This window comes from Schistosoma haematobium, chromosome ZW, assembly GCF_000699445.3.
Source record: "Schistosoma haematobium chromosome ZW, whole genome shotgun sequence".
Classification (NCBI taxonomy): Eukaryota; Metazoa; Platyhelminthes; class Trematoda; order Strigeidida; family Schistosomatidae; genus Schistosoma; species Schistosoma haematobium.
This window is the reverse complement of record NC_067195.1, coordinates 3,687,453-3,715,263: the sequence shown is the minus strand read 5'-3', so window position 1 is coordinate 3,715,263 and position 27,811 is coordinate 3,687,453. Positions and strand designations below refer to the sequence as shown.

General features: G+C 36.4%; 1 protein-coding gene across 1 annotated transcript in view; it reads right to left on the bottom strand.

Annotated features, from left to right (window-relative positions):
• The window catches only part of DNAH6_1 (Dynein heavy chain 6, axonemal), a gene marked incomplete at both ends in the record, with an annotated part of 89,659 nt that overhangs the window by 59,846 nt on the left and 2,002 nt on the right, over nt 1–27,811 (bottom strand). Inside the window, 10 exons of the mRNA XM_051218640.1 lie at nt 1,593–1,694; nt 3,833–4,137; nt 6,815–6,856; nt 11,322–11,610; nt 12,658–12,813; nt 16,888–17,116; nt 19,039–19,165; nt 19,632–20,031; nt 22,236–22,383; nt 24,740–24,875. Coding sequence (XP_051070176.1) covers nt 1,593–1,694; nt 3,833–4,137; nt 6,815–6,856; nt 11,322–11,610; nt 12,658–12,813; nt 16,888–17,116; nt 19,039–19,165; nt 19,632–20,031; nt 22,236–22,383; nt 24,740–24,875 — 1,934 coding nt within the window. The remainder of the gene's footprint in view (nt 1–1,592; nt 1,695–3,832; nt 4,138–6,814; nt 6,857–11,321; nt 11,611–12,657; nt 12,814–16,887; nt 17,117–19,038; nt 19,166–19,631; nt 20,032–22,235; nt 22,384–24,739; nt 24,876–27,811) is intronic.

The following is a 27,811-nucleotide window of genomic DNA, read 5'->3' as shown; positions in this document are numbered from 1 at the left end:
AAATGAAAGTCTCCTTCTTATATTTTGGATTTGAAGGAAGTGGAATCATTGAACAAACCAGTCATCGACTTAAACCTAGACTAAAGATTACTTGTTCTACGATGTGAAATGACATGGACAGTAAAATAAATAAACGTCGATAAGTACTCTTTTTAAAGTACTTCCAACCCTATTTTTCAATTTGCTTATATATACACCAAAAGCATATCCTTTGAAGGAACAGGAAAGAGACTATATCTTTGTATTTGTGAGTATGTCCCAAAGAATTTAAGGATAAAATATCCTGGCGAGGCTCTAATTTATGGACGAGCCAATCAGAAGCGTTTGAGCAACTTCAAGGTCACGGAGCCAAGTTCAACACCTGGTGCTCACATACGATCGGTTTTCAGCGGATTTTAGAGAAGAGGTGATTATTGAGAGGCTACAAGAGATGAGACTACTAAGAAGTTCTTGTACCTGTGACTGCGGTCATCAAATGACTGCAGTAAAGTGTGCAGACTACCTTGATGAGATTGTATTCTGTTGTTCTTTATGCTGGAGGAAAAAGTCTGCTCGAACGGGGACTTTCTTCGCTTGATCGCGACTGAAACTGAGGCAGATCATGATAATAGTTTCAAATTGGATTATAAAGACACCAGTAACACTGACTGCGGCGTTTGAAGATGTTACTGAAACTTCAGCCGTCCAATGGTATGAGTATTGTCGTGATATATATGTACTTAAAATGACACGTCTACACCAACAATTCGTAGGAGTCGGAAGTATTGTGGAAATTGATGAAACGGTAGTGAGAAAGCGAAAGCACAACAGGGGACGTAGTATCAAGGAAGATTGGGTAAGTAGCACCTCCGTAAATATACTTGACGGGTACTTGGAATTTATGTTTGATCAACTCAAAAGGGGCATTTTCAGAGGGTCAGAAACCGGCAAGTAAACACAATAATACCAATTATACAGGAATACGTGCAGCCGGGTACTACAGTATATACGGATGATTGGAGAGCTTATAGATGCTTACATAGACCTGGGTATGTGCATCATGTCGTAGTGCACAAGCGCCATTTCGTCGACCCTACCACCGGGGTTCATACTAATAACATTGAAGCCATGTGGTCCAGACTGAAGGAATTTTTAAGACAGCACCGCGGCCTTAAAGGACGACTATTATGGAGCCATATGGACGAGTTCCTATACCGTATGCATTATGATTTCGGAACATCTGAACCTATATCAAACCTTAACAAGCTTTTAAATCATGTAAAAGAAGAATATCCACTGTAATTCACTAGGTTCTGATTGGCTAATAGTTGTCAATGTCATTTAAGATTCGTTCAAGGTTTATCCATAAATTAGAGTCTCGCCAATATCCCATAACTCCAAACAATACAATAGCTCGACATCAAATCGTCAATTGGGAATCTTAAATCTTTAGGGGTTTTCTCTGTGTCTTTAATGATTCGTTAATATGGAGCGATAAACAAGAACTCATTCGTTCATGTAATATCTTGCTTCTTTTTAGAATGTAAACATTATTCAACGGAAGAAATGAACTTAATATATATTAGAATACTATAATGATATTATGAACATACTTGATAGATTGCATAATCTTCTGGTGGTACAGGAATAACAAATGCTTCAATCATTTCATAGAGTTCTTTGATAACTTCAGCTTCTTTCTCAATTGGTTCAATCTTCAAAATTTTTTTGCGATGTTCGATTGTAAAGAATATATGAAAGTTACAGTTGAACAGACATAGCAATAGAAAAGTAGATAGATTGATATACAAATTACTTACTTACTTACTTACTAACTTAATTACGCCTGTTATCCCTCATGAATGAGCATAGACCGCTCACCAGCAATCTCCATCCAAACTCTGTCCTGGACAATTCATTCCACTGCTTTCCAGTTGTTATTTATTCTTTTCATGTTTGACTCCAATTCTCAAAGCAGTGTGTTATTTGATCTTTCTCTTTTCTGTTTCCCTTCACGAATCCAAGTTAACGCATGCTTCGTGATTCAGTTTGATGATTTCCTCAATGTGTGTCCTATCCAATTTCAACGTTTTTTCCTAATTTCCTCCTCAGATGGAAGCTAGTTTGTTTTGTCCCACAGTTGGCTGTTGCTGATGGTATCTGGTCAACAGATATTCAGTACCTTCTTGATGATGGTTGTGGTAGTTCTCCATGTCTCAGCTCCGTGGAGTAGAACTGTCTTGACGTTCTTATTGAAAATTGTGACTTTGATATTGGTTTGCAGACAGTTGTTTTATGTTCCATATGTTCATCAATTGTAGGGATGCTATCCTTGCTTTGCCAATCCTCGCCTTTTCGTCTGCATCGTAATCTTCTTGTTCATCGATGATACTGATCAGGTACGTGAAAGATTCCACATCTTCCAGAGTTTCTCCATCAAGTGTGATTGGATTGGTGCTCGCTGTGTTGTAATTGAGGTTCTTGGTTCTTCCTTTGTGTATGTTTAGGTCTACTGATGCGGAGAATGCTGCTACACTAATTGTCTTCATCTGTATTAGTTTATGTGTATGAGATAGAAGGGCTAGGTGAAATCCAATAAAGCTGAGCAGGAAACTAAAACAGTTTAAACAACAAGTTTATTATGTAATGTTTATGTAACTGGATTGTAGATCTCAGAGTATAACTCAAATGTAGAATAATTCTTGAAGTGGATTTAATTGATGAGTGAAATGATACAAAATCTTTCAAATTGATGCAAATGATTTTACATGCAATTGTCAACTTCATGAACAGTACTGTAAATCCTTGGAACTCAAAACAACTATCAACCAATATCAAAGTCACAATCTTCAATATAAACATCAACATAGTTAGTTCTATAGTACGAATCTGAAACATGGAAAACTACTATAACCTAACCATCATCAAAAATGTAAAATTATCATTTATAAACAATTTTCTACGTAAGATACCAATGTTAACAGTCTACTATGGGGAAGGATCAATCAACTTCCAACTGAAGAGAAAATTAGGAAAAGATATTAGAAGCGGATATAGCATACATTATGGATATCGTCAAACTACATCACAAAAGCAAGTAAGCTAACTTGAAATCTTCAAGGGAAACAGAAAATGGGAAGGCTTAACAACACACATTACATCTAGAAATAACTGGAAACAATTGTCAAGAATACAGTTGGAATGACGAATATTGGTATGTGGCTTATGCTCCATATCAAAGACGAGTAACATGTGTAATTAAGTAATTATAAATCTTTATTGGAACCAATGAATCAATTGATTGTTATTATTATTTATTTGAGCACGTAAATTTTGGTACAAGTGGGCACCAAATATATATGTGCCACATAAGTCTCATTTGATTTGTGCGAGGGCTGTGATACTGCTCGGGTGCCCAGACCGAAGCAGGTGGTTTTCTTAGGGGGCCACACCTCGAGCCTTTGACCTAAAGGTCTAACCCACAAGGTAATGGAGCATCGTGAGGAGATGCAGTCTCATGCTAACCGGTGACCAACGATTAATTCATACGCCATTTGTTCCTTCAGCACACTGAAGCCCATGTACACCATTGGTTTGAGTTCCGGTTAAAGCGCCGGACATTCTCTTTTCGTCCTCTCATTTTCGTAAACACCACCTTCACCACGAGGACGCAGTGAATAGGACTTCCCTAGCGGAGGCTATATACCTGTGGCCATGTGAGAGCATTTCGAGAAGGAGGGATGGAGGGCCCACCTCACTCTCGGCCATACCAGGGCATTTCGGGGGCGAATCAATTCCTTAAAACCATAAGAATATTGAATAATTTATTAATATTTAATCATAATATTCTTACTCTATTTTGTATTTGATTTAAAAATCCAAAATAATTAACATAATCTATTGTAGAACTTGGTATGATTGATAATGTATATTCAGCTTCTTGGGTTTCATCTATTAATCTATTCACTTCATTATGAATATATAATGGTAATAAATGATGTAATATAGTTAAACATTGATTTGTTGATGGTAACAAATTATTATGTAATAAGTTGGTATTAATTAAGAACATTCCAATGGACTTTTCTATTGGTACCAATTCAATGATTTTTAATTGATGATGATATTTTAATAAATTTCTTTTAAAAAATTGTAAAGCTTGCAATAAAAGAAGAAAACAAAAAGAAAGAATGAGTGAATGAATGAATGAAGATAAGTGAATGTGACTGGGTTCGAGTTCCAGAGTGAAAATCAACTCTCTGAGATGTAGGTACATCCAGTTGACGAGTCTGAAATAGGACGAAATGCGCGTCAAACTGGATTCCACTACTAGTCACTATTCATCATTGCTTACAAAAAGCCTGTGAATTAAGGCAATATTGAGGCATACGCACAGTATGCACATATGCCAATAACAGACTGATCAATTATAGTCTTAAACCTCAATGAGAAGATACAAGCCAAACAATACCAAGTGAATTTAAATTCACCCCAGTGCATAAGAAAATGGCTATCAGGACTCAGTAGCTAAGTGGGTAACGCGATGGTGTTTGAAGCGAATGTTACTGGGTTCGAGTCTCAGAGCGAACATCAACTCTGAGATGCAGGTATATCCAGCTGACGAGTCCCAAATAGGACGAAACGCCCGTCCTGGATTCCACTGCTAGCCACTATTCATGTTTACTTACGGAATAAGTGAATGTTGTTAAAGTTTTCATTGAATGGATATTTATTAAGTATTATAATTGACTAGAACTAGTAGTTAACAATGATGCATAGTGACTAGTAATGAAACCTAGGATATACGTTTCATTTTATTTGGTACTCTTCAATTGGATATGCTTGAATCCTAGAGTTGATATTCACTCTGGAACTCGAACATAGTATCGTTCATTTCAAATACCGTTGAGTTATTCATTTAGTTACTGAGTTCAGGTCTTGAAGTGAACATCAACTCTGAGATGTGGGTACATTCAGCTGATGAGTTCTAAATAGAACGAAATACACATTGTGTATTCCACTGTTAGCGATCATCGATGTTTGCTTATAAAGCTTGTGATTTAAGGTACTACCAAAGCAATCCGTATAGGATGCACATATACCAACAAAAGACTAATCAATTACAATCCTAAACAACATCAAATGAATCTATATAGAGATTTAGTTGACTCCAGTTTATACTATAGGAAGTTCATTAAAACTCAATGAAAATGCTACATAAGGTGGTGTGATTGGGTTGCGAACAAGTGTTTTCTTAGCACTTAACCAGCTTACTATGTGTAGAGAGAGAGAGAGTGGAACTGAGATTAAAACCTTTATTTACCGTGATGATCTAAACTGGGAGGTTTGATTAACCGGACAATCAATTCAGTCAGTCATGATCAGTGTAGAATTTGACATATAAATATATGTTTTCTCCATTAATCTTATCTAACTAAATTACAAATTTATCATTCAGTTTTGTGGGAAAGAAAATGCTACTTCAAGATGTGCAGTTTGACAGTAACTGGATGCATTTTTTGACAACTCATCTTGCTTATATACTCCGTGAATACTTTGTTACATATTTGAATTTATTCTTGTGAGATTGACGTTAACCAATCATCATCTTGGACTAAACTGATCCGGTTTGTGAAATATTCATACGGACTCGATTTTTACTTGTTCATTGATGAATAAATTTATGTTTTACATGAAGGAAACCATTATGATGTTAATATCAGAAGGGTTTTGTGGATATTATAGTAATTTCAATGGTTGAGATCATGAGTCAGTTGAAGCTAGAGCATCATGGAATATCTGGAAGCACTGAGATAGTAACTCATTGAATACATTGGTGGATGTGTCGCTCAATTTCGTGGATTAGTTAAAGTTAGACATTAACAGCGTTGGATGCCGGCCGGCTCAGTAGTCTAGTGGTTAAGCGCTCGCGCGCGAGACCGATAAGTCCTGCGCTCGCCTCTCGCAAAGCGAGGTCGTAGATGCGCACTGCTGAGGAGTCCCACGATAGGATGAAACGGCTGTCCACGTTTTCCATAGTGATCTAGCTTCAATTGACTCAAGTTCTCAACCATTCAAATCATTATAATATTTTTTAGAATGTTAGTGAAATCTTTGAAATTACGTAATCTGCCTCACTTCATAAAATGGCATATTTGCTCGATGACTGTTGTAGTTTCGGTTAATGATAAATTGGTTTTGACTCGACTTATAGTAAGTAATCGCTACAATGATTGTTTGTTTAACATAGAATTAATAGCTTCTACCTTTGTTCAGATTAAGTCCGCCTGTAGCACTTCAAGGGCTACTGCCGGTCCTAAGTCCAGGTAAAGGAAGAGGGTTGATCATGGGGTCGACAACTTCATTTTGTAGAAGAAAACCTTGCTAAAAATACGATAACGACAATAAACAACTTAAACCATTTAAACTCTACCCTCCGAGTTCAAGGAGGAATTATGACGCCTCAGGATGAAAGCCGAGATTCATCGGAAGTCACGAGGCCGATGCTTTTTCTAACAAGCAGAGTAACAATTAATACGGGTACATGAAATGTTCGGACAATGTGGGTGACCGGGGAAAACCAGTCATATAGCTGTGGAAATGAGGAGATACAACTTGGTAGTACTAGGAATCAGAGAAAAACATTGAACCCAAGCTAGACAGTAAACAAACCAGCCTCCAGCTGAGGTGGAAATTGGGAAAAGATGGTGGTAGTGGTTAAGACATACGTTGAGGAAATCATCAAACTGCATCACAAAGCATGCGCTAACTTGGAATCGTGAAGGGAAACGGAGATAAGAAACGACAATGAACACACTTCGCCGGGAAAACTCACTTTCATTAAGACGTTCCACATGATTCATTTCATTAATCTTTGCTAAATTACAAATAAAAGATAAAAAGAAAAGAAAAAATTAGCAGATAGTTCTTCGGGTTTTACTTCAAAATGTGTTTACATGGGCCAAATGTTTATTCTGATCTGATTGAATTGATTTCAGAAAGGTAATCATTCTAATTCAGCTTATAGATTTGATCATGTGGATAGACAGTTAGAGTGAAATGTTATTTCACCATAGTGAACACTGATATATAAAAAAATAACAACCAGGAAGTAGTGATAACTCCGCCTGTAGCTCTAATAGGGTTACTGCCGGTCCCAAGCCCGGGTAAAGGAGGAGGGTTGGGCATGGGGTTAGCGTCCCTATCCCGTAGAAAACTAACTCGCTAAAAAAACGCTTACCAGAAAAAATAATCCAAACCATTTAAACTCTGCCCTGGGAGTTAGAAGGTCTTCAGTTAGAAGAATTATGACGCTTCATGGTGAAAGCCGAGTTCCTTCGGAAGCCACGAGGCCGATGCCCCTTCTAACAACCAGAGCAAAAATTTTTATAGGTACATGGAACGTTCGAACAATGTGGGAAACCGGTAAGACCAGTCAAATAGCAATGGAAATGAGGAGATACAACCTAGCAGTACTGGGAATCAGCGAAACCCACTGGACCCAAGCTGGACAGAAAAGGCTAGCTACGGGAGAGATGCTGCTATACTCCGGTCACGAGGAGGACAATGCTCCACACACTCAGGGAGTCGCTCTTATGCTGTCCAAAGTAGCACGAAATGCACTTGTAGGATGGGAATCTCACGGATCCAGAATCATCAAAGCATCATTCAAAACAAAGAAGGAGGGGATCTTAATGAATATTATCCAATGTTATGCACCCACCAATGATAGCAACGACGACATTAAAGATCAGTTCTACGAGCGGCTGCAGTCAATCATTGAGAAATGCCCAAGAAAGGACCTAACTATTCTGATGGGAGATCTAAATGCCAAAGTCGGAATAGACAACACTGGATATGAAGATATTATGGGACGACATGGACTGGGAGAAAGAAACGAAAATGGAGAAAGATTTGCAAATTTGTGTGCATTCAACAAACTAGTCATAGGAGGCACAATATTTCCACACAAGCGTATACACAAGGCTACATGGATCTCACCGGACCACACTACAGAGAACCAAATAGATCATATTTGCATCAACAAAAAATTCCGAAGGACAATGGAAGATGTGAGAACCAGGAGAGGTGCTGACGTAGCTTCAGATCACCACCTAGTTGTAGCCAATTTAAAACTGAAGCTGAAAAAGAACTGGACAAGTGGACAAACAGCACTACAAAGGTTCAATACAGCCTTCCTTCGAGATACTGACAAACTCAATGAATTCAAGATAGCTCTCAACAACAGGTTCCAAGCCTTACAAGATCTACTGAATGAAGAAGAAACTACTATGGAGAACAACTGGAAAGGCATCAAGGAAGCATTAACTTCAACGTGTCAAGAGGTTCTGGGCCTAAAGAAACACCATCATAAGGAATGGATCTCTATAGAAACACTACACTGGACAGGATCAAAGAAAGGAAGAACAAGAAGGCAGCAATTAACAACAGCCGAACACGAGCGGAGAAAGTCCAAACACAAGCTGAATACATAGAAGCAAACAAACAAGTGAAGAAGAGCATTAGAGCCGACAAGAAGAAATACGTGGAAGAACTAGCAACGACGGCAGAAAAAGCTGCTAGAAAAGGAAATATGAAACAGCTTCACGATACAACGAAGAAACTATCAGGGAAATACAGTAAACCAGAGAGGCCGGTCAAAGACAAAGAAGGCAAGCCAATCACCGAAATTCAACAACAGCGGAACAGATGGGTGGAATACTTCGAGGAACTCCTGAATAGGCCGGCTCCAGTGAATCCACCGGACATCGAAGCAGCACACATAGATCTTCCTATAGATGTCAACCCGCCAACGACGGAAGAAATTAGAATGGCCGTCAGACAAATCAAGAACGGGAAAGCAGCAGTACCCGACAACATACCAGCTGAAGCACTGAAGTCAGACATCGAAGTAAATACAAGCATGCTTTATCTTCTATTCAAAAAGATTTGGGAGGAGGAACAAGTGCCGATGGACTGGAAAGAAGGACACCTCATCAAGATTCCAAAGAAAGGAGATCTGAGCAAATGTGAAAACTACAGAGGCATTACACTACTGTCAATACCAGGGAAAGTCTTCAACAGAGTGTTGCTGAACCGGATGAAGGATGCAGTAGACGCCCAACTTCGAGATCAACAAGCTGGATTCCGTAAAGATCGGTCGTGCACAGACCAAATTGCAACACTACGGATCATCGTCGAACAATCAGTTGAGTGGAACTCATCACTATACATCAACTTCATTGATTATGAAAAGGCATTTGACAGTGTAGATAGGAGGACATCATGGAAACTTCTTCGACACTACGGAGTTCCTGAGAAGATTGTCAATATTATCCGGAACTCATACGACGGACTACAGTGCAAAGTAGTGCATGGAGGACAGCTGACAGATGCATTCCAAGTAAGGACTGGAGTCAGACAAGGCTGTTTGCTCTCTCCCTTCCTCTTTCTTCTGGTGGTCGACTGGACTATAAAGACCTCGACATCTGAAGGAAAACACGGAATACAATGGACAACTCAGAATCAATTAGACGATTTGGACTTCGCAGACGACCTAGCCCTCCTATCACGTACACACGAACAGATGCAGATGAAGACAGCCAGTGTAGCAGCAGTCTCTGCATCAGTAGGCCTCAGCATACACAAAGGGAAAACCAAGGTCCTCAAATTCAAGGTGGAGAACAGCAATCCAATCACTCTTGATGGCGAAACTCTGGAAGATGTAGAGTCCTTCACATACCTAGGAAGCATCATCGATGAACAAGGAGGTTCAGATGCAGACGTAAAGGCGAGGATCGGCAAAGCAAGGGTCGCATTCCTACAATTGAAGAACATATGGAACTCAAAACAACTTTCAACCAATATCAAAGTGAGAATCTTCAATACGAACGTCAAGGCAATTCTACTGTATGGAGCTGAAACTTGGAGAACTACAACAACCACAATCAAGAAAGTACAAGTATTTATAAATAGCTGTCTACGCAAGATACTCAACATCCACTGGCCGGATACCATCAGCAGCAGCCTTCTGTGGGAGAGAACAAACCAACTTCCAGCTGAAGAGGAAATTAGGAAAAGACGATGGAAATGGATAGGACATACATTACGCAAATCGTCAAACTGCATCACGAGGCAAGCCCTAACTTGGAATCCTGAAGGGAAGCGAAAAAGAGGAAGGCCAAAGAACACATTGCGTCGGATTATAGAAGCAGATATGAAAAGGATGAATTACAACTGGACGGAGCTAGAAAGGATTGCCCAGGACAGGGTTGGATGGAGAATGCTGGTGAGTGGCCTATGCTCCTTCACGAGGAGTAACAGGCGTAAGCAAGTAAGTAAGTAAGGAAGTAGTGATGAGTGTAGACAACATCTGTTTATTCCAATCTTATCATTCAAATGGTTTTCCTTTGTTGTCTTTTATCTGTAACAAGATAACTCCGCCTGTAGCTCCTCTAGAGTTACTGCCGGTCCCGGGTAAAGGAGGAGGGTTGGGCATGGGGTTAGTGACCCTACCCCGTAGAAAACTAACTCGCTAAAGAAAACGCTAACCAGAAAATGTAACCAAATGAATTATTTTCAGAAAATTATAATCATTTATTAGCCAGTATTACAAGTAAACAAAGATCGACATTGGTTAGCAGTAGAATCCAGGATGCGCATTTCGTCCTACTTGGAACTCGTCAGCTAAATGTACTTGTATCTCAGAGTTGATATTTATTTTGGAACTCGAACCTAGTACAGTTCATTTCAAACGCCATCGTATTATCCACTTAACTACTGAGTCCTGAGAGTCACTTGCTTGTCCAATGGAGTGAAGTTTAAAATCATTTGCAATCGTTTACTCGAATCTTCCTATTGATGTTTAGGATTGCAATTGATCAGTCTTTTATTGGTATATATATATGCATCCTCTGTGTTTTGCCTCAATATTACCTTCATTCACAAATGAATTGTGCTGGGTTCGAGTCACTGGGAGAATATCAACTCTGAAATACAGGCACTTATGAACTCAAACCTAGTGTCATTCGCTTCAAATTCTATTGCATTATCCACTTAGCTATTGGGTTCAAGTCTTAGAGTGAACATCAACTCTGTGATATAGGTACATCCAATTGACGAGTCCTAAATAGAACGAAATGTGAGTCCTAACCACTGTCCATCTTTGCTTAAAATGCTTTGTAACCGAAGGCACTTTTAGTAGAATATGCAAAAGATGCAAATATACCAACAAGAGATTCATCAATTACTATCTTAAACATTCATGAAACGATTTCAAACAAAACAACATTATAAGTAGTTAAATATAAGTAGTTTCGAAAAACAAACAAAAGAAATTATACCTAAATAATCATTTTGTATACTATCCATTGTAATTTCATTATTCTCTTGATAAAATTGATGTATATCATGAAATGTATTCTTATAACAATGAATTGCTTCAAATGAACAATTTAATGAATATTGTATACGTTGAATAATATTATGTAATTCTAGATCTTCATTAAATATATTCTTTAATTGTGGTCCAGTACCGTATAATTTCTCTTCAAATTTATTATTAATTAATGGTTGAGTAAATGCATTAAAATATGGATCAGATGTTAAGTTTTTAATATTGATTACTTGTTCCTAAATCAATAAATCAATAATAATCAATTGAGAAAATAGATTATATCAATAGTTCACTGATTGAAATCATGAGTCAATTGAAGCTAGACCACTATGGAAAACCTGGAAGCACTGAACGGCTGTTTCGTCCTAGTATGGGACTCCTCAGTTAGGCATTGACACCATTGGATGATGGCTCAGTGGTCTAGTTGGTTAAACGCCTTGCGCGAGACAGATAGGTCCTGGGTTCGAATTTCACGGGGTGCGGGATCGTGGATGCGCACTGCTGATGAGTCCCATACTAGGACGAAACGGTCATCCAGTGCTTCTAGGTTTTTCATGGTGGTCTAGCTTCAGCTGACTCATGGTTTCAATCAACAACAAAAAACTTAACAATCTCCACAACCCTTAAACTGACAATACAATTTTGCTTGCTCAATGAAGGTTGTACTTGATGTGATTCAATATATTTTATTCATTTATCTGAATATATAAATATTGGTACGAATGGGCACCGAATATATATGAGCTACACAAGTCACTTGATTTATGTGTGGACAGTGATATTGCCCTGGTGTTCAAACAGAAGAAGGTAGTTTTCTTAGCGGACCACACCCAGAGACTTCGACCTAAAGATTTAATCCACAAGCCAGTGAAGCAATGTATGGAGATGCAATCCCATGGTAGTCGGTAACCGACAATAGGTTCATACGCTATTCGTTCCTTCAGAATCCTGGAGTCCATGTACACCATTGGTTTGGGATCATGGTTTTCCAACTCCTCTATGTGGATCCTCCGTATCCACAAATCAGGTTTAAGCTTCAGACATTCACTTTTCATTATCTCAATCTCGTAAACAACAGTAATGCCACAAGAAGGCAGTGAGTAGAACTTCTTTGACAGAGGCTGTATACGCGTGGCCACATAAGAACATTTCGAGAGAGAGAGCTGACTCTCCCCACCCTTGACCATACTAAAGCATTTAGGGGACCATTAAATGAATTAATATTATTCATACAGTAGAATAGATCATCTTTCTAAGAAAAAATGTAACAACAGATGATTTACTTGAAATTTATTAATAATTTCCATAATTCCATCTTGAAATAAAGATTCTTCAGGAACTAAATATAAACGAGATGGTTCCATTATGATTTCTAATGTAAAAAGTGGTGTTAGTTTTGATTCTTCTTCAATTTCATTATCAGATATGTTTATTTTAATCTATTATAGAAGTTTAAAGATTGCATAATCATTAGTTGTAATAATCCATCAATAAATATACAATCATAGGTAATGAGCTAAATGTAAAAGAAATATTTTCTCAATTATATGGAGAAATTCAAACACTTTACTTTAATCTGAAGTTTGTGCTGCTGATGATGTCGTTCAGTAGAACGATGAAAGCTCCACAACCAAACCATCTAGTTCAGAGGACAAAACTCCATCAAAATCATCCACCTGAGCTACAAATCTTCTCCATCATTCATTAGGTATTTGTAAATGTTGAAATGGAATAGTTCATCAGTCAGTCAAATACAACGTGGAATTTGGTACGTATGTACATCGATTCAAGTTACCATACCACTATAACATAGTCACATGAAATCGTAGAGTAGTCGAAATGGTCACAGTATTAGTGGTAGTAAAAAATGGATGAAAATCAACGATACGATTCATGAAAAGATAAATCGGTGAGATAGAAAGATTTTGAGTCATCTCATTCAGAGTTTCTAGCCTCTCATTATAATAATCATGCCGATTTCAACCATATAGTCTAAACTTGTTAACACGCCTCAGTCCATTTGTCAGTGACTTCATAGACTGATGCTATGTTTTAGTTTGGCTACTTTTAGCTTTCTTCGGATAATATCGCTAGTTAGCGTAGGCGGTGGTTGGGCAAACATCTCACACGTCTCAACCACTTCAGCTGACAAAGATTTACTACCTCATTGATCGATTTGACACCTTTTCCAAGTCCCCTCTCCCTAAACTAGATATTGTTTGATTTGTGTTCTCAAAATAAACAAGCAGCGTTTTGAAGACACTTACATAGTAGAACAAAGAGAACTGTTCCTCAGTAAACTAATCGTTTGATTGGGAGACAAAATTTTCGCCTATACCACAAGTGATGCAAGTTGACAGAGCCAATCGAGTCTTCTGAATCCTTGCCGAGATTTCTTCAGACATCAGTTCATCAGGACTGATGAGACTTCAAAGACAAATGAAGCGCTTAATATGTTCAACTAAATCATTCTCTATCACTAATTCTGAAGTATCATTTTGCATTTGGAGGGAGAGAATCTTATCCTAAACATAGATGCATTTTTGCTTAAGGTGGTTAGATGACCATGGAAATTTTCAGTCATCATCAAGAAGAACTATATCATTTGAATATTTTAAGTTAAAAATTGAATCCCCTGGTAGAAGATCAATCCCTGAAAATCCCAACTATCAAACATATCTGTGATAGAGTTAAATGGAAATGTTGAAAATGGAAAATTCTGATGGTTGGAAGAAAGTAAGGAGCGGCCAAACTAAAACATGTCATCAGTTTGTAAAGTCACCAAGTTTCTAGTTTGAGCCATGTTGATAAGTGAAGACTACTTGGTTGGAGTCCACCGGTGACTATCGCAACCAATGGTTGGAGACTCTTGGTGACATGGATCAGAATCGATCACAATGGCGTCAGTGTATACACTCTTTGTCTTCCCTTAAACTATGAGATTCAAATTATTTCATATCTTTCTTTCTACGAATGAATTCTTTCTTCCTGTACTATAACCTTATATATGATCTTTCTTTTATGTATTACCACCATTGGATTAACTACTTCTATGAAAACGGCGTTCATCTTGCTGTGGTAATGATGTATGGCAACTTTGACTGATGCATATATGTACCTGTTCCTACGTTGTAGCTGACTGACTGAGGCAGAAATAGAGGAACATCAGATTTCCAAGATGAAAATCTAGTGAAGGATAAGTGTATCTTGTCATCTGTGCCAAAACATGATCGCGATGCTTGAATGAGTGTCTTCAACTAGTGATATCGCTTATAACTAACAGAGTTAGTATCAATATTGAGTACCTTTCAAGTTATTCATTTTGAAGAGTTATTTACTACGACGTGGCCATAGCTCTTTCTATCTCATCAACGCTAAAATACATTTTTCCAAGTCAAATTCCCGTAACTAGAGAAAATAATCACTTCTGACTGTTGAAACTCAACGGATTGTCATAGTTTAAATTCTCAACCGATTCTAGTCAGACCATCTGGAAGGAGTGGACAGCCGTTTCATCTCAGTATGAAACTCCTCGATAGTGTACATCTATCATTCCACATCTAGGAATCGGGCACAGGACCTACGGAAGTTGTCACTAACAGCTGTAATAAATGTTACAGTCATTATCTTAAAATTAGAATACAGATAACTAAACACTGATATCTCATTCTAAATAACTATTGTTAAGCGCTTTTTGGCAATACTCTTTTTAGAAAAACCGTAGGAGCTGGTACTATATCAAACCCACATAGGTTATTCTAGCCTCTGAACAAACCAATATCTTCATTCTTCTGTAGTCATATTTTTACCTTGTCATTTATTCCCTTAACAGCCTTGTCTGTTTCTATGTATGTATATGTGTGTGTGTTTCTTATTCTATTCATCACATGTTTGTAACTTATTTCTGTTCGGCATTAAATATCGACTAACGCTTGGTTACATCAAGTTGGTTCACTTTCCTTCTCCAATCTGCTTCACTCTTCCCTCGTTATTTTATCTTCCTGACTGGCTATTCAAATCGCCAAGTACATGAAACATTACTTACTTACTTACACCTGTTACTCCCAATGGAGCATATGCCACCAACCAGAATTCTCCAACCCATTCTATCCTTCGCCTTCTTTTCTAGTTCATTCTATTCATGTCTATTTCCATTTCTCAGCGTAATATGTTCTTTCGTCTTCCTCTCCCCCTTTGGCCTTGAGGATTTCAAGTGATGAGGGTTTGCATTGTGACACACGTAGTTGGGTGCTTTCCTCAATATGTGTACTACACACTTACAGCGATTCTTCCTGATTTCCTCTTCCACTCCAATATCGTTTGTTCTCTCACATAGTAGGTTGTTACTGATAATGTTTGGCCAACGGATCCAAAGTATTTTGTGTAGACAAATGTTAATAAACACTTGTATGTTCTGGATGATGGCTTTCGTAGTTGTCCAGGTTTCCACACCATACAGTAGAACTGTGTTAACATTTGTATTGAAAATGCTAATTTTGGCGTTGGTTAACAGACAGTTGTTTTGAGTTCCAGATGTTCTTCAATTTCAAATATACTGCACTTGCTTTGCCGATTGGCGCATTCACATCTGCATCAGATCCACCATGTTCATCAATGATGCTGCCCAGATATGTATAGGTGTTTACATCTTCTAATGCTTCTCCGTCAAGCGTGATTCGATTGGTGCGTGCTGACACGTAATATACATATTCGAAAAATTCATTCTCGTATTTGACTTATTTGAATTCCGTTATTCACTAACACGATTTAAGTTAATGATTATATACGATGATTAATGACATGAATAGGTCAATAGTGAGTAATTCAGTCAGTCAATCAGTAACAACGTAGAACTTCGTACGTACATCAGTTCGAGTTGCCATACCACATTAGCACAGAGATGCAGTTGTCGATTCAAATCCCGTAGTGGCAGAGGCCGTAAGAGTATAAGCAGTAATCGGAAACATTAGGGTTTGAAGATGTTATTCAAAGAGTATAATCCAGTGAAATAAATTTAAAAAGAGCAAAAATAAGGGCATGAAGAATTCAGAAGATTAGAATTTGGGAGAACACAAAGAGTGTATGCGCCTGCTCTATTGCAAACGATTTTGAGCCATGTCATTCAGGGTCCCTAACCATCGGTTGCTATCATCTCGCGGTCCCCAACCAGATAGTCTACATCTACCAACATGACTCAGTCTACTTGTCAGTGACTTCATGGACTTGTGCCATGTTTTGATCTGGCCGCCCGTAGCTAGGTCCTGTGCAGATGTTGTTGCTTATTTTATGGTATGATGTGGTCTATCTGATTGGTATATAAACCCAGTATGTTTGAAATATAATGATTTATATTGCAGAGGTTGAGATTGGTGTTCTGGACTCTAACAGGTTGGGTTTGACAGTAATCAGGACCGATAAATACTCTAGACTGTTCGCATTGGTTTTATGCATTACTGGTCTGATCGATCAAACAATTCTATTACAGTATTTAAAAAACAAACAATATTACTTACTGGCTTCTTGATAGATTCTTTACGTTGATTTGTACTACTTAATCCTATATTTAAATCATTACATGGAGCTTCTAATAATTCATCTACTTCAATTTTATATCTTTTAATTTCATTTAATGTTGGTGTATACTGTAAATGTTCATTGAAACAATTTAATATTGTATTAACTGAATTCACTGTTAATACATGTAATGTATTAAGAATTTGATAATCAGCAAGACGTATAAAACTATAAAGTAAGAAAACAAGAAAGAACAAATTGAATGAGATGAATATTTCAATGGTAGGATAATTTGGTTAGTAGATAGTCTACAACATTCATCAGTAAGGTGTATTTGTAATGCTGAAAGAGAAATGATACTCTCAAGTGAATTCAATCCTGTGTTTCATCATGTTTCATGAGTTAGAGATGATAACATTGAGTTATCTGGTGAGCGGCCTATGCTCCTTCACGAGGAGTAACAGGCGTAAGTAAGTAAGTAAGTATCTGAGTCCCAACTCATCTATTGTTTATTATGTCCTGGACATTACCTTACATCTCAACATAATGCACACCTATACCAATGGCCATACGGAAACTTGGTCAATAAAATTCGATCTATGTTGAGTCGACTTCTGAGAACTACAATGGAGTCACCAAATGCTCTAAAGGAGCCGAAGAGTTCCAGACAATCAGAATATGGTAGAGTTTTTTTTAGAATATCAACGTAGCATGCTACTATTGATCAGTAGCATAATATGTTTCTTAGCGGATTGGCCAAAATATAATGCTGATTTAACAAATGCTAATATTAGAAGGGGTTTTGTGAAGATTTTAAAAATTTCAATAGTTGAAATTATGAGTCAATTGTAGCTAGACCATTATGGAAAACCTGGAAGCACTGGATGGCCGTTTCGTCCTATTATGGGACTCCTCATCTAATGTCTATAAATACCCGTGATTTTCTGTACACTTTAATTCTTACCAAATAAACACTTCTCCAGCTTTTTTTTCTGTCTTCTGATTTACGATGGTGAACTTGAACGTTCAAGTGTCGTACTAGTAAACCGCATTCTGCGTTAATCAAGTAGAGAAGTTAACAATCTACATTAAAAAGGACCCGATGCAAATGAGATTGATCATTTCCCAGTGATCAATTAACTGTAAATCGACATTTAAATGACTAACATTTCAAGACACAATATAAGCTGTTCTTTTCACTAAATAGGCAAGTATATTAACGAAAGTTAAAGCATTGAAAGTCGACTAAATTCAAATGTTAAATATGAAGTTTTCACACATGATCCTAGTTCCCAAACTGTGCCTCCAAATACCCTGGTACGGTTGAGGGTGGGGAAAATTCGCTCTTCCTCTCGAAATGCTCTCACATGACCACAAGTATACAGGCTCGGTCAGGAGAGTCCTACTTGCTGCCTTCTCGTAGCATTACTGTTGTTTACGAAATGGAGATAATGAAAAGGAAATGCTCTGCGTTTTAACCAGGTTGGTGGACAAGGAGGGTACACCTAGAGAAGTTGGAAATCCATGATTCCAAACCAATGGTGCACATGGACTCCAGTATCCTGAAGGAACGAATGGCATATGAACCTATTGTCGGTCACGGACTACAATGGGACTGGACCGCCTGACGTTGCTCCGATGACTTGTGGATTAGACATTTAGGTCGAGGGCTCCGGGTGTGGCCTTCTAGGAAAACCACCTGCTTTGGTTTGAGCACCCGTTCAGTATCACTGCCCACACATAAATTAAGTGGTTTGTGTGGCTCATATGTATTCAGTTCCTCTTTGTACCAACATTTGTAAACGAATACATTCTTATCAAATTAATCATAGGTAAGTGTCTACAATTTCCTTTACGTTAAGCATAAAGTTTTCTTAAATGATCCTAGTTTCCAACCGATGTCAGCGAATATCTACTGAGGTTTCGATTAGCTATGTATTGTTGATTGGTATTGAACTGGTCTAATGACCATTAAAATGAACAGTTTAATAGTAAAATTGTGATTAGATAATTTGAATACCTCCGACTTAAACTAGTGAAAAAAATGACGAGTCAATAGTGGATACATTGCAACATGATCTAAAGAATTCGGTTAACAGCAAAAGAGTAGAGAAACATGACACAACTTATTCATCAATCAATTTACATACCAAGTTAAACGCTGACAATATTGACGTTTCGCGGCCATTTCTGTAAAAGTCATTTTTTCTGGTGCATCTGATAATACCTCCATATCACAAGCTGAAGAAATATAACTTGTTCCAACAACTAAAGGTTCTGAAATAAGAATTAAGGTAATGAAAAATTATTTCATCTTCATCTACATATGTGAGTGGATCTTTTCCCAAAAAATAGGAAGAAACTGAAAAGATAACATTCACTAACTGTAGAGCTTCTAGTGTAAGTGGAACAAAAGCAATAATATACTGCTTAGAATTCAGAATCACCATTATTACAATGAAAACAATGAGGATTTTCAATGCCTTTACATGACATTTTAGTTTAAACTGAATATTTTTAGCTTGGGTGATTTATAATTTCAACATCAATTAATTTCTGGAGAATAATTTAGCTACTTATAATAAAAATAGTAGTTAAAGTAAGTTCATAAAATTTAACTGATAACCATCCTCATACCTCTAACAGCACTCAAAACCACTGTATTCAACCTCCCTTACCAATATCCATTGAAAATACATATTTGAAAAATAAATAAAATAAAACAATATTTCAAATAGATTACCTGTTTTTACATTTACTATATTCTCATGATGATCTATAATATAATCATCTGGTATATAACCATATTCTAATAATGCAGTACGACATGCACCACGTACAATTTCTTTAATTAATTCACGAAATTCATATAATTTAATACAAACATCATTTAATTGATTTACTTGATTCATTAAAAATTCTATTAATGTATATTGTTTCTCTTTATTTAATTTACATAAATTCATTTCTTTTATACGATAACACATTTCATGTATATTTAATAATGCTGGTCTTATTGATGAATTTAATATAAATAAATTATAATATAAATATTGTTTAGATTTATCCATCTTTATATAATGTATAATTTTACGCCATAATATAAATCCTTTCCATAAACAAAATCTAGCAAATGTTGGAATCTATAAAAACAGAAAAAAAAATAGAGGGGGATGAGGGTGGGAAGTGGGGCTGGAGGGTGGGGGGTTGTCACTTTTTTAGATATACTTTCAATAATCAGAAAGAAATTTTCAGAAAATCATTTATTGAACGGGAGTGAGGGTGAGAGTGGGGCTGGAGGGTGGGGGGTTATCACTTTTTTAGATATACTTTCAATAATCAAAAACAAATTTTCAGAAAATCATTTATTGAACGGGAGTGAGGGTGAGAGTGGGGCTGGAGGGTGGGGGGTTGTCACTTTTTTAGATATACTTTCAATAATCAGAAAGAAAATTTTCAAAAAAGCATTTATTGAACGAGGGTAAGGGTGGGGGGTTGTCACATTTTTTAGATATGCTTTCAATATCGAAATGATAAGAAAAGTTGGGTTTTTTTTCAGTTTATATAAATATTTGTTCTCTTGGTAATTATTTGTTGAAATATAATTGTCTCAAAATTGAATCCTATTTAGATATTGACGAAACTTAAATTTATAGACGAACCAATCAGATATAAGATAATAAGGTTTTGGATTTTTGGCATGAAATTCAATCAGTTATTTGACTGAATAAAGTTTTGGCATGATGGCTAATGTCAATTCGTGAAGAAAACCCTTAAATCTAATTTTTAACTTTAACAACCAACTGTAAATCATAATCCTAATTCTTCATATTGGTTTATAATCATCATTTCGTTCTAGTAAGTAGTTGGACACTCTCAATATCATATTAGAGTCGTTCAAAAGTTGTTCATAAATTACAGTCTCACCGAGATATGTAGTGGTCCTAAATCTGCTTCCAGTTATATGTATATATATCGACTTAATCAAACGTATATAAACATTGACTTAATTCGCGTTAGTGTATAACGAAATTAAATAATTCAAATACGAAAATAGATGTTTGAATAAGTACATTTTGTACACTCATTGATCTACGCAGACAGTCAGGGAGACAGAGCAAGGGAAGTGAATAAGAGAGAAAGGAACGAAACGGAATGACACGTAGAGGAGAAGGTGTATAAGGATCCGACATTGTTTCGTGGAGGAGGAGAATGTTGGAGAATTTGAAGTTACACATGATTTTTTAAAATCAGAATCTGAACTTGGAATCTTCGAGAAAGAAGGGGAGGTATTATTTCCGAGCGAAGATTAAATAACAAGTAACTTCTGAGGCATATTAATTGATTAATATTATCTATACATTCTTATGGTATAACTATTTAATAATTAAATTATGTATATTTATATTCCTCTTTTTATCAGATTTATTTTGACCTATAATTTATTAGTGTACGATTTACTGTTCTTAAGCTATGTTCGGTTTATTGATTACTGTCTCCCACGTTCATAGCCACATTTTGGCGTTACTGTGTACAAATGTTATTTCCTATTTTATGATGCGTTGCGGTCTGTTTGGTTGATATATAAACCCAGTATGTTTGAAACATACGATTCGCATATTGGGAGCTGGTATCGGTGTTCTGGACTCAAATGGACGGGCTTGGCAGACATAGGACCAAATAAAGACGCTAGGCTGCTCATACCGCTCGAACGTCATTGGTTTTGTCATAAGGCGAAGATTGTATAAGTCGCATTTTGATTGGTGGAAAATCATGTGATAAAAAGCCGGACATAAACTCATAACACGTATGAACCAACTTCATTTAATCAAGCGTTACACAAAAATAAGCTACTTCCTTGACGTCCTTTATTAACTAGTATACAAATCGTTTGAAGCCGGTTAAAGGCGAATACAAATCAAAACATTATATGAATAACAGTTTAAAATGTCTATGGGGATATAAACTTTTTAATTAAGATCAACTCAATAAATTAAACCAATGATTAGTTGCCTTACATCATAAAGCTCAAAGATGGTTGAATTTGGAGTGTTCTTCCATCTCTGATTTCACTCCATACATTACATACTTTGATTTGATTATTTACACCAAAAGTGTATTCTTTTATGTATCACATTGATACCAAAATATACTGAGTGATGGCTATTATTCCAGTTTACAACAAAAGTTTCATTTCATTGGAGACTTGTCAACAAAGATATTTCTTTGTTCCAGTGTTCATGATCACAGTGACAAATAAATACAATACCCATCAACTTAACTACTAATCGGCTATTTCATAAATTGTAAATTTAAAGAAATGAAAACAAACCAATTCACTACTTACTTGACATATTTCTTTAAATGTTTTATATTCTGTTTCAAAACGTTCCAATGTAATATGCTCTATATCATCATTTGCTATTAAATGTGTACAACCATTAAGGCTTAAAGTATAATAATCATCACGATTGATATTTTGAAAGCTGACAACCCTGTTTTATTAATAATGATAATAATGGAAAATAGAGAAAAAATGAAGAGAATATATATGGTAATTGTTGGCAATCATATCAATGACCAATGACTTTTATTAAGAATATTATATATTGAAACATAATTCTGAAATTAACTATCTATCCCAAAACATTATGACTTAGCCTGAAACTTTTCTTTATATATTACTTTGCTACTTACTATATTTCAGTAGTTTGAGTTGTTTTCAAATATTTATGTCAACAGTTGAGATCATGAGTCAATTGAAGCTAGACCACCATGGAAAACCTGAAAACACTGGACGGCCGTTTCGTCCTATTGTGGGACTACTCAGCAGTGAGCATCCACAACCCCGCCTCGCAGGATTCGAACCCAGGACCTGGTCTAGCTTCAAATGACTCATGATCTCAACTGTTGAAATTACTACAATCTCCACAAAACCCCTTCTGATATAAATATTTATGTCTTGGATTCTGTAAGAAGTTACATCATTGTGCTGTAATACCAGGTTATCTCATCGTTTGATACTTAAGGATATTTATCTGTCCAATATACTTATTTTTAGATCGGAAAAGCAGGATTAGAAATTAACAGGATAAGAAACTGTTGAACTGAAAGAGTGATGTTAATTACAACAGAAAGTTAAACAATAAACATTTAGTCCAAAAGAGGGAGAACATATCCAGAGAATGGAAAGTATGGAACGATAATAAAAAGAAGATTAAGGATAAAGTAAACGATAACTAAAACTCAACCATGAAACGTAACGCTTCTAACCATCGATTATGATTATCTCTTAAATCTTGACTTCAGAGTCTTTACCATCCGATCTTTCTGAAAGCAAGTTAATCGCTTCACAAAATGATGATATATCTTGGTTTAGCCAGACAGTATTACTCTCAAGTGCCACAACCATATGATATGTTGTGGATTTACAGCCTCATACATAAGCTTACTATTAATACTAGCACTAGTACCAAAAACCTCAAGTCGGACATGACAATTACACAATAAGTGGGACTTTTTAGACAATCTTCGACATTACGGCGTGCCCGAGAACATGGTCATCATCACACGGAATTCCTAGGATGGATTAAACTGCAACGTCGTTCATGGAGGACAGCTGATAGACTTGTTCGAAGTAAAGATCGGTGTCAGACAAGGTTGCTTACTCTCACCCATTCTCCTTCCCCTGGTGATCAACTGGATCATGAAGACGTCAACATCTGTGGGAAGCACAGGATACAGTGGACAGCTAGGATGCATCTGGACGATCTAAACTTCGCAGATGATCTTGCTCTTCTGTCGCAATCGCAACAACAAATGCAGGAGAAGACGACCGGTGTGGCAGCAGCCTCAGCAGCAGTAGGTCTCAACATACACAAAGGGAAAGCAACATTCTTCGATACGACACTGCATGCACCAATCAAACCTCACTTGACGGAGAAGCATTGGAAGGTGTAAACACCTATGCATATCTGGGCAGCATCATTGATGAACATGGTGGATCTGATGCAGATATGAAGGTGCGGATGTGCAAAGCAAGAACAGTATATCTACAATTGAAGAACATCTGGAACTCAAAACAACTGTCTCTCAACCAACACCAAAATCAGAATTTTCAATACAAATGTCAACACAGTTCTATTGTATGGGGTGGAAACCTGGAGAACTACGACAGCCATCATCCAGGATATAAAGGTGTTTATTAACAGTTGTCTACACAAAATACTTTGGATCTGTTGGTCAGACACTATCAGCAACAACTAACTGTGAGGGAGAACGAATCAGAATCCAGCAGAAGAAGAAATCAGGAATAATCGCTGTTAGTGGATAGAACACACATTAAGGAAAGCAGTGAACTGCGTCACAAGGCAAACCCTCATCACTTGAAATGCTCAAGGTGAAAGGAAAGAAGGATGATCAATGAACACATTACACCGAGAAACGTAGACAGATATGAGAGGAATGAACAACAACTGGACAGAACAAGAAAGTAAAGTCCAGGACAGAGTGGGTTGGAGGATACCGGTCGACAGCCTATGCTCCATTGGGGGTAACAGGCATAAATGCAATGATGTGGTCTGTCTGGTTGATATATAAACCCAGCATGTTTGAAATAAATGATTCATATCACAGAATCTAAGATTGGTGTTGTGGACTTAACTGGCTGGGCTAAACAGGAAACAAGCCCGATCAATACTCTGAGCTGTTCGCAAGGGTTTTACGTGTCATTGGTCCGATCGATAATTCACTGTTCTCTAATCGGCGATATCATCACGATATACATGAACATGGCACATAGGTCACAAGTTTTAAATAGACAATTTATTGAACATATACATATATACTTACTTAAGATTATAAAAGTTATATTTTGTTGATCGTTTTGGTAAACAGTTGGTTAAATAAAAGAATTTGATACGTTTATTTTCACGAAGAATATGAATTATTTTCAATATATCCGTTTCACCTTCATAACTTGCAATTTCTATGAAAAGAAATCAAACATAATTGTTCATATATATTACTGATTATGCATTGACATATTAACAAAACGTGATTACGGTATATAGCTTAGTAACAAAGTTAAAAGTTAATGTATTACTTTTGTGTATTTCTAAAGACTTATGATACTTAAATATGTGCCACTCATGTCGACAGATATATAAGTAGTATATATCATCAATAGAAAGTGAAATACCTGATAGCAGAAGGTTATGAAGATCAAAGAGAAGAGAATGAGAACAAAGACTAATTGATGTGAAAAAGAAGGAATAATCAACTCTGAGACAATTAATGGGTATTTTGCAAATGAAGTAGTCTGAGCCATGTTGGTAGATGCAGACTATGTGGTTAGGGTCCGCGTGACTATCGTAACCAATGGTTGGAGACTCTTGGTGACATGGCTCAGGATCGATCACAGTGGTGTAGGTGTATATACACCCTCTATCTTCCCTTAAACTAAGAGATTAAAATCGTTTCATATCTTTCATTTTACGAACTAATTCTTTCTTCCTGTACTATATCCTTATATACAATCTTTCTTTTATATATTACCACCATTGAATTAACTACTTTTATGAATCTGGTGTCCATCTTGTTGTGCTAATGAGGTATGGCAACTTCGACCGATGTATATATGTGCCTGGTTCTACGTTGTAGCTGACTGACTGACTGAAATGAAGTAGTTATTGTATGGTTCGCAGATTTTACTAAAAGATTATGTGATTTCATACTATACATAATTAGTTGTCGCTACTGGTGTTGTTGTTCACTATAATACTATTCAACTTACTCAATAGTAGTAAGTAGACTGTGTCCATCTTAGTTAAATATAAATGATGTCAATCAATCAAATGTCCATTTATATAGCATAGATAAAGATAATTGAGAATATAAATTGAAATGATTAATCGAAGCTAGACCACCATGGAAAACTTGGAAGTACTGGACTGCCGTTTCATCCTAGTATGAGGCTCCTCAGAAGTGCGTATCCATGATCCCGCTCGCGGTCTGTTTGTAAGATAGTAATTCACTGAAGACAATAGTGAACGTTGGTACGATTTCATGAATTAGTTCAAATTTAATGAAATGTAAGCTACATTATGTACGCTCAAGTATATTTTAGAGCTTCATAGAATCGAAATAATCTACAGTATATATGGTTTAAAGATGGAACACGATTTCCGAAATTCGTAAAGAGTATCACAACTCAGTTTTAAGTCAGTTAACTCAGTGCTTCATTAACTAATTAGGTTTTGGGTATTTAATCATTGTACTACTTTAAAATTTAAATTCCTTGTCCTTAGTGAATAAAGGGAAAAACACTGCGGACAGCAAACAAACCCTTTGTAGTGCTATAGTTAACAATTGAATTGATCAATCAATTGAATCGCCAATCCATGATAGAAATCTTTGTCTTTATCAATGATAGCTTAATTTCATTAACCATGTTACATTTTCATCCATATCCTGTATGAATTCAGTCAAACTTCTAGAAAGTGGTCAAGCCTAACTACTCCTCAAACAAGCTTAAAACGGGCATTTAGAACAATGAATGTGCTAATTAACAAGAACATATGAAAAAGGTATTAATAATATTTACTTTTGCACTACAGAGGATTTAGATCAATAAGAAACATTCAGTCACGGTATTATGAGTAACATAGTACTAAAACATCTAATATTTCATCGATTACTTAAGATAAAAGTTGGGTAGGTAGATCAACTATTCGGTTTTCTGATGTACTTAGACAAAATCCCTGAAAGTGTTTGCAATTGACATGAGACCAGATTTTAATTTATTCTGAAAAGGATTGATGTATTCCACAAATGACTCTGCAGATTAAAATCAAAGGTTTCAGTGGTGTTTGTATAAAATGCTGGTTGATTTTTACTTCATTGCATGCTCACTTTTAGTCCCAGTAGATTTACGAGTTCACATAATCTTCTTACTGTCTTTGTGTTCTGGCTCATTAGTGATTAGTCAGGTATATTATGCATAACCTTAGAAATCACTAGTTCGTACGTTAAATTTCCAACTAGTACTTTTAATTCTAGTAGTTCAATGTTTCAAATTTTTCAAATAGCTCAAGTGGTTGTTGATGGAATCGAAGAAGTTCTCGCTTATAGATTTCTCTGTACATGAAACAAACAAAAGCGTACGTGAAATACTGTTCTAAGCCTTTACAAATATGTCAAGCTTTTTCCTCAGAGAACTCCTCGGTAGTCACTTCAACCACTTTGGCCGGCAGGCAATTACAAGTCTTGATAATTCGTTTCGATAAGCCATGGGTCCAGTTTACTATTTTATACCTCTAAATTCAGAATATACCTCCAGAAGTTTGTCTTAAAAATGAACGTAAACAGATATTTCAGAAAATGCTTAGAGGTGCTTTAGATGATGGAGGTTATCAAGAGGTTGTTTCTTAGTGATTGTAGCGTATTTTGTACATAAATCTCTTTGCGGTTCAGCAATTAGAAGCTTGAAAAAACAGTTCGTGCAATAAACATTGCATTATAAGCGTACGCAAGCTATTTATTTCAATTTGTTGCCGCGGAAAAGTTTGTGGTTTCAAGTGAAGGTTGTAAAAATATATGGAGATGATATAAATCCCCATAATTTTTGTAACGATCAGCAAGGATATACTATATAAATTTGAAAACTACATACTGTATAATATGCCTAAATTTATGTGCTTATAATTTGCGGTGAATTGTAGGTAATGTCTTAATAAAAAAATTGTGGTATTTATATTAACTGATGATATCCTTATACTTGACTGAGCACTCATTACGAATCACAATTGTAATACGTTCATTTGTGCTCATCTCTTTCTACTTACTTTAAATTTAACTATTCTGGAAATTCTTAGTTAGCGCATGAATCTGAATACTTCTAATTATCATATTGGCGTTGCGTTG